The sequence below is a fragment of the Terrapene carolina genome, unplaced genomic scaffold (assembly GCF_002925995.2).
Source record: "Terrapene carolina triunguis isolate 2854851 unplaced genomic scaffold, T_m_triunguis-2.0 Scaffold142, whole genome shotgun sequence".
Taxonomy (NCBI): domain Eukaryota; kingdom Metazoa; phylum Chordata; order Testudines; family Emydidae; genus Terrapene; species Terrapene triunguis.
The window spans coordinates 2,840,725-2,849,088 of NW_020664493.1; the positions used below are offsets into that span (position 1 = coordinate 2,840,725).

General features: G+C 42.1%; 1 protein-coding gene across 1 annotated transcript in view; it reads right to left on the minus strand.

The window, feature by feature from the left end:
* The window catches only part of LOC112104761 (WD repeat and FYVE domain-containing protein 2), a 115,789-nt gene extending 107,661 nt beyond the window's left edge, over positions 1–8,128 (minus strand). The window contains exon 1 of the mRNA XM_024197280.2: positions 7,852–8,128. Within this exon, the coding sequence (XP_024053048.1) occupies positions 7,852–7,988 (137 nt within the window). The 5' untranslated portion in view covers positions 7,989–8,128. The remainder of the gene's footprint in view (positions 1–7,851) is intronic.
* Between the last annotated feature and the right edge of the window lie 236 nt (positions 8,129–8,364).

An 8,364-nucleotide genomic window follows, 5' to 3' on the forward strand; every position in this document is an offset into this window, starting at 1 on the left:
GTAAATAAACTGGCCCGGCCCGCCAGGGTGCTTACCCTGGCGAGCCGTGTGCCGAACGTTGCCGACCCCTGAGTTAGACCCTTGGTCCCCATCAAAGGATGGCAGTGCTTTAGGTAAAATAGGCATGCATGTAGACTGTTTTGATACTACTTCTCTCTAATGCTTTGTTCCTACTGCTAAAACAAACACTTTGGTTTTAGGAAGGCTGGTTTATCATGATATACCACTGGTTACGGACTTCTGAAAGGAAGAATCACAGATGCCCGAACTCAATCCGACCTTCAGGATAACAACGGTTGATACACAGGGTACTGTAGCCCAAGGCCCAGTCTAGGAGTGGGAGAATCACAGAATACCACTGCAGGATACATTTGTCCATATATTTCTTTAAATTTGGTGCCCAAAATTGGACACAGGCCTCATCAGTGCCAACTAGAGCAGGACAATTACCTCCTGTGTCTTGCATACAATGCTCCTGTTAATACATCCCAAAATATTAGCCTTTTTTGCAACTGCATCACATTGTTGACTCTCATTCAATTTGTGATCCACAACAACGCCCAGAACCTTTTCAGTAGTACCAACACCTAACCCAGCTATTCCCCGTTTTGTAGTTGTGCATTTGATTTTTCCTTTCTTTATTGCAGTTTAACCATTTTGTAAGCTCCTCAGAGCAGGGAGCTGTCATTTTGTTCACCCATAAAGCAGTATCCACAACTATGGCACTGTTTAAGTAACTACTACTTCTGCAGTAAACTGGATTAGGAATGCATACAAAGCCTGTATAGAGAAGACACACCACACTCAAACACCCACTGCCAACACACTCAGGTCTTGCACTGATGGCACACTCTCTCTTGACCATTGGTTCGCAGTAAACATTAACTGTCTGGTGCACACCACCCCCGCTTCAGCAATGGATAACTGCACATTATTGCACTCCACCACATCCTCTCTTTGGGGTGCTGTATTCAGACCACTGAATTTTCACCTCTTCCTTAAAATACTTCCCAGGTGTGATTTAAAATAAATTCTTAAGATATAGCCTATGCCACTATATGCCTGACTTCCTGGACATGGCCAAGAAGATACAAAGAACCAGAGTTTATTCTGAGTATTTAACAATTGAAAGGCCAAATTTCTATACCTCATAGTGTATTTCACAAGCGTGCTAAAAAGCACACTGAAAAATTATGCCGATGTTAATTATGGTGAAGTGTGCTTTCCCTACAACCATATTGAGCAACACCAGTAATGTGTGGAAATCTAAATTCCTTCTACAGATCAAAACCTTTTGCCATACAAATTCGCTAACAGAATTGCTGACTAACATGCCCAGAAGACAATCCATGGACAGATGTGTTAAGACAAACTATGCTGACCTAAATTGAAAAAGCCTGATGAAAACCTCAAGTTGCAACACTGCGTGAGCAGTACAAGTTAATTTTTTACACTTCACTGGATGTGGAGTGAATAGAGAGGCCAATATGAACTCAGAATGCAAACTCTCGGGGTCTTCATCTGTTATGTTTGTACAGTACCTAGTACAATGAGGGTGGGCCCTTTAGGTGCTGCAGCAACACAACAGGGTAGGGGGGCCAGTACACATTTATTTTTATAGTTCACTTCTAACTTATTACTCTTTATGGCATAAAATTACTTGTCTAAGTTTTATTCCCTTTTAAGATATTACAACTACTGCATTTTAGAAAGTGACAAAGAAAATCAGATGAAGAGCTTTGATGATTCCCCCATTATGGACTACACTATTGGATCAGAATGGAGCAGAGGAGTCAGGAAAAATATAATGCTTGACCTTAACTCCTGAGTTTTCAAAATCAGCTCTATGGGAGTTAAAGCCCAGGACTTTCACTGAGATGAGAGCACAGTCCAGAGATATGAGTTCACAGTCAGGAAGGCTCTGCACACTGGCAAATTGGTGTAGCTCTCCTACCATGTTTCTCCGGCTGGTAGTGCAGATTGACCAATGGCAGCCACCACCACCATGATGTAGCCAACCTTGCTCAGAGCAGGTTTAGAGGACACCAGGATTAAAACACAAGCAGCCAGACTGCACTAGCACCCCCAACACTGTTGGAGCTGCACTGCTGGTAGCTTCAGAAGTTTGCCAATATAGACAAGGCTGAACTACAGTCACTGACAAACGGGCAAGTCAATCCATTTCTCCCTGTATCCAATGTTTAGCTAAGGATAGCTACCTCCCTCACAATGCTATGCTGAAGATTTAATATTTGTCCAGTGACTTGAACTTGTGACATGCTAATGACCTAAATTTCAGAGGTGCCCTGCACACACAACCTTCTCCAGGGTGGTCTGATTTAAATTGAAATAACTTAAATCACCAATTTTAATAATAATTTAAAGCAGCAAGCAGGAAACCTTGATTCAAGACACTGATTTTAATTGTGTTTTGCATTTGTACTTTTTAGTTATTTTCGTAAAGAAAGGTTGATTCTCTTTGGCTGGTAACCATTAAAACATGCTGATTTGCAACTACTTATAGCCTATACACTAAATTGTGCTTCTTTTTGCTAGTCAGAGGGTACACTAGATCTACACACATTTGTTTAAGTAATTATATTTTTATTGTTAAGAAATGCATAATTCACAATTTTCTATTTACCATATGATGTGTTTTTTACTTGTGATTTGTGTTTATCTGAATTTCTATCCAAACAGTTTAAATTAAAATGCATAAAAACAGCATTTTAAAATTGTTTTGTTAGTTAAATAAAACTGCTAGATACATAAGAATACTTTTATTAGAAAGTTTATCAAAACCTCTTCTGCATTTAAAACTGATTTATTCAACAAAGTATCTGTGCTTAGTAAATTCAACTGATGATTAGAAACAATTATGCCCTTCAAGAATTTTAGAACTGATCTCATCCTCTCAGCTGTTTTTTATTCATGAATTGGAAGAGAACAAACTTTTCTGCTTTTTCAACTCACATTGGTTTCTTAACTTTGAATAAATGATGAACTAGCTGAATAAACTAAAGAAAATATTCTCTCACACCTGCAGAAAAGGCTACTGCTAAAACCAGCTTTTGATAGCACTTCAACAAACTCTAGCTCCAGGTGCTTAGCCAGTGACTTACACCAGGATCAGTGGTTTGACTTTCTTTAAAACTTGGCACCCCACACGTACTGCTTAATATTTTTTAAATTATTTTAATGGATACTAAGTTTAGGCCTTAATATTGGTTGTCAATTTCAAATAGGTTTATTTTTTAAAGGATTTAAAAAAAAATTAGATTTTTTTGGTTTAAAAAAATTAAATTCTATCCACCTTGATTTTCTCTAAAGTCAATGGGAAGTAGCACCTTTGAGAATTTGGCCAATATGTATCATTAAATTCAAGGGGCTCTGGAAATTTAAGACCAATGACAAGACATTCAGTTTTGGAACCTTAAATATTCCAACATTTAGCCTTAAGTGTAAAAATCTTTGGCACACTTTCAATCTAAGCTATGTATGATACAGGATTCTACGTGCTGGGACCTAAGTGGCTGTCAGCTCCAGCAGTTTTTTAGCAGAGCTTGTAATCTTGTTCTCAGAACTTCACCTTATCAGATTTAAACATTCTTAGATAAGCTTTAACTTTCACCAGCATAAACAGGTATACTCACTTCTAAAACGAAGAATCAAAATAAAGTTAGACAATTATTTGTTCCAATGTGCATCCACATCACATACATCATACCAGGGGTCGGCAACCTCTGGCACGCCGCTCGCCAGGATAAGCACCCTGGCAGGCCGGGCCAGTTTGTTTACCTGCCACGTCAGCAGGTTCGGCCAATCGCGGCTCCCACTGGTTGCGGTTCGCCGTCCAAGGCCAATGGGGGCTGTGGGAAGCAGCACGGGCCGAGGGATGTGCTGGCCGTGGCTTCCCGCCACCCCCATTGGCCTGGAGTGGCGAACCGTGGCCAGTGGGAGCCGCGATTGGCCGAACCTGCTGACATGGCAGGTAAACAAACTGGCCCGGCCTGCCAGGGTGCTTATCCTGGCGAGCAGCGTGCCAGAGGTTGCCGACCCCTGCAATATACCATTCCTCAATATCCCACGCCATAATAAATATCAACCCACACAAAAACCAAAAATCTCAAGAACTTTAAAAATAAACAAATACATCCTTTATTTTGACAGAGTCAACTTTAAGAATGTTGCTGTTATACAAATAAAGTACATTGTGTTCAGGTTCTCATATTGCATCAGCCATGAGGGTATTGTTAGCTATTGTTTAAAATGATCCTTAAAAGTTTACAAAGCAATGAACCCAGGCACAACTCTGGGCATTGAACAAAATACAAAAAGACATCAAGACCCCTATCCTAGACAGTTTATGAAATGAAGAGCCAGATGATGCAAAACAGACACCCACCTTAAAGCCTAGCTTTGATTATTCCTAACACCATCAGTGTTTAACAAAGAGCCAGTTGATGACTCCCTTGCATTCATAAAAAATTCCTAATCCCAAACGTTGGATACAAGTCATTCTAGCTGAAGCTGATTAATAAATTTCAGAGTATCTCACGTACAATTGATACACATAATTCGAGCCCTGCACAGATATAAAATTTCTATCCACATCCAATCTGCAATCCGCAAACATGGTCCACAGATATCTGTATCTGTGGATATAAACCAGATATCTGCAGATTTGCAGACCTCTACATTTAATAGGTCTCACCTCAGCCAGAACTACCACCTCCTTCCGGAAGAAAGACAACGGGCATAAACTCTCCACATTCATTACTAGCGCTTTATAATTTCCAACCATCTCTAAAAGCAACTACATAATTGGAGTACATAAGCCAATACAGAATGAGAGTCAATGTTAAATGGGAAATCAAACTAGGAGGCAGCATAGCAATGAAATGATGAAAGCAAACATTGTCACTTGGTGCATTCCCCTACCATGCTCTTGTCTCCGTAACAAGGAGGCTACAAGTTTACTCCCAAGTTGCTGTTTCCTCCAAATAAAACTTAACACAGATCTTGAATTCATTAACTGCAACAGAAGTAGTGACTACTGAAATAAAGTACTACTTCAGCTATGAATCCAGAAATGAACATCCACTTACATAATTTATTACTTTAGGTAGAAATGGATTTAAGTGAAGTTAATGAAAGAATGTAATAGCATCAAGTGGAAGAGTCAGAAGGTTTCCAGATTACCTAACAAAGGCACTTCTAGTTTTCCTAGATCCACCCTGTACTGCCAACAGCACTCCAAACATCTACAAGTAAGAAGCAAAAGAATCACTTTTAACCAGTTTTACCAACATGCAGATTAATCATACCACAAGATTTTAAAATACCATGTTCCTTGGTGATACTCTCCAGATCTCCACTTTACTATATGCTCCTTTAGACCAAGGCTCCTTTTAACAGAGAATCTCTACATGGAGTACAGAAACATTACCTTACAGTGTCATGCTGCTATTCTGGCACCTAAAAATTAGGGGGTTTTGTACCTTGTAAAGAGTAGTGCAAGAAACAATTGGACCCCTTACTCTCTCTTTCTCTAAGGGGAAAGATACTAGGTACATTCACTCTATTAAGATAAAGAATGTTTGAGAAGTATTTTCTTACAGCGCAGAACATCAGTGGCATCAATCCAGCACATCACTATGCGCCAACTCATAAGAACATAAGAATGGCCCTACTGGGTCAGACCAAAGGTCCATCTAGCCCAGTATCCGGTCTTCCAACAGTGGCCAGTGCCAGGCGCCCCAGAGAGAATGAACAGAACAGGTAATCATCAAATGATCCCATCCCCCTGTCGCTCATTCCCAGCTTCTGGCAGGCATTGGCTAGGGACACCATTCCTGCGGAACCGGGCTAATAGCCATTGATGGACCTATCCTCCATGAATTTATCTAGTTCTTACCCCTACTACACTCATGCTTTACTCAGTGTTTCACATAGCAAAATTTGGCCATATCACTTGAAATAAGTGGATTTCACATTTTCAGTCACTATCAATTCCACAGTACACCTGCCTCTTCGAAGCTTATGAAAAGAAAACACTTACCAGACACTAGAGCTTATTGGAGCCCAGGGCATAGATGAACTTTAATGAGATTTTGCATAGTTCACGTATCAAACAGTTAACCAGAAACTAACTTATGGCAGAACTTAGGTTTTTTCAATAGAAATACATTGATAAAAGAGCAAAATCCTGAACCTGTTTTTTTTTTTTTTTTTAAACATTCTGTTGGGGCAGATAAGTCAAGTGATTTTTGCTTGAGTGATGATGAAACTACATTTTGGAATGGTTATTATATGGGTTCCAATTAGGATCATGGGGCAATTTTTTATTTTAAGGAAAGCACTCCTAAAGAGTTAACAAAATGAAACCATTCTAGATGTAAGAGGAAATGCCTCTAAATGAAGTAAATTTGAACTCTTTCAGAAAAGAAAAGAAGCATCATTGGATGGCTTAAGACATACTTTTATATTGTGGAGTAAGACTACTAAAAATTATAAAAATACCTGACACTTTTGCAGTTTTACGATACCAGATATCGGATTAGTTTCTTATCCTTTAGATATGTTATTTTTAAAAGAACTAGCAGGAAATGTTTTTGTTAGATAAGAACTAGAAGCGCTGTTTCAGCAAACAACATTGGTATCTTCTGTCTAGTATCAAAACAAATCTCACATAGATTTGTCAAAAGCTGCATGTGTTGAAACTGGTCTGACAAATTACATATCAAACACACACATATTAAAGAGTAATATAAACTGCCCATATTGAAAGGCTTAAAAGTTTGTTGATTCCCCAATCTAGCAGTTTTACTTAACTGTAGCTATAAGACTAAAAAACACAAAAGGCTATTCAGTGCAACTGTTGTATCTCACAGTTATCAACTTTGAGTTTGACATATCTTTCTGAAGGCTCATTTTAAGATGACAACAATATAAGATAAATTGAATGAGACTACAGTAATTTGAGTGACATTTTGCTACAAACATTAGGAGCTCCTTCTTGGGAAGTTACCAATCAACACACACAACAACGCAACTGTTGTTTTAAAGGCCTGCTGAAGTACAATGCTGGACTGAAAAAAACCAGCTTGGCTTCTGTAAATATCCTGATATGAATTTTCAAGGGAGTATCATTTGTGAAATCCTCCACCACATTTTATGACAAAGGAAAAGTCATGCCCTGACTTGCGCACCACTTCTGACTACAGTAACACAGGCATATTATGGAAAATGACTCACTTCAATGTTCAGGACAGACCATTTTAGCAGGTGTGACCACAAAACGGAATCTCTGAAGTATCCGATATAAAAGTTAACTAAAGATACGTTATTGGTTTTGACCAGGCATCAGCCACAATATATCCTTGATCACCTTTGTGTAATCTGAATCATGCACATCACAGACATATGCAGTAGGGTTACCATGACACGGTGAGCTCTGTGGCAGAGTGAGCAGTGTGTACACATAATAGGCCTGATCAATATTTAATCTACTCGGCGTATGCTCTGCCCGAGCAACTCATTCGTGTCTCCTCGAGTCCTTGTGCAAGACACAGGCCAGCCCAGCACCCAGCGGATCGCCCTTCTAACCACTCGGGCAGGTCTGATGCATGCAGAGCAATCCCCATCCCAGCTTTTGCACACACACAGCCCCTTGCACCCCTGCAGGGAGACCACTGCGGGATCCCAGCCCCACGGCGAGTTTGTCTCATGCATGCGCACATACACGCAGCATCCCCCGCGGACCGACACACGCTCCCTGGGGACCCCCGGCACTGCCGCCCTGGCTACGGGCGAGGACGAGGCGGCGTGCCCGCCTTCCCCTGGCAGTACCTGTCCTCGGAGACGCTGATGACCCCGTCCTCCTTGGGCACGATCGCGGCCATGCTCACTACATCCTGGGAACCCTCCACCTTGCTGAGCAGGACGGGCTTGCGGGTCAGCGCCTTGGGCTGGATCTCAGCGGCCATGGGCAGCGCCGGCGGGCTCCGGCTGCGGCAGGGGGCGGCACCGGTCTGCAGCAACAACAGAAGGAGAAGGAGGAGGGACCGCGGCTCGCGCCCTGTAGAATCCCTCAGAAGCAGGAACCAAAACAGCAGCTCGCGCGGCAACCAGCGCCACCCCTGTAACTAAAGCGCCCCGCCCCCCCCACGCCGGGCCAATGTGGCAGCGGCACTTCCGGGAGCCCCGCCCCCGCCTCCTCCCCCCGCGCGGCAATAGGCACCCAATCGGGAGCGGGGAAGCCTGCCTGCCTGCCTGGAGCGCAAGCTGGCCGGCCTGGGCGCACACGCAGGACGGCGGCTGCGCAGTGAGGCGGGGCTGGGCCGGGGCAGCAGCGGCGGAGGG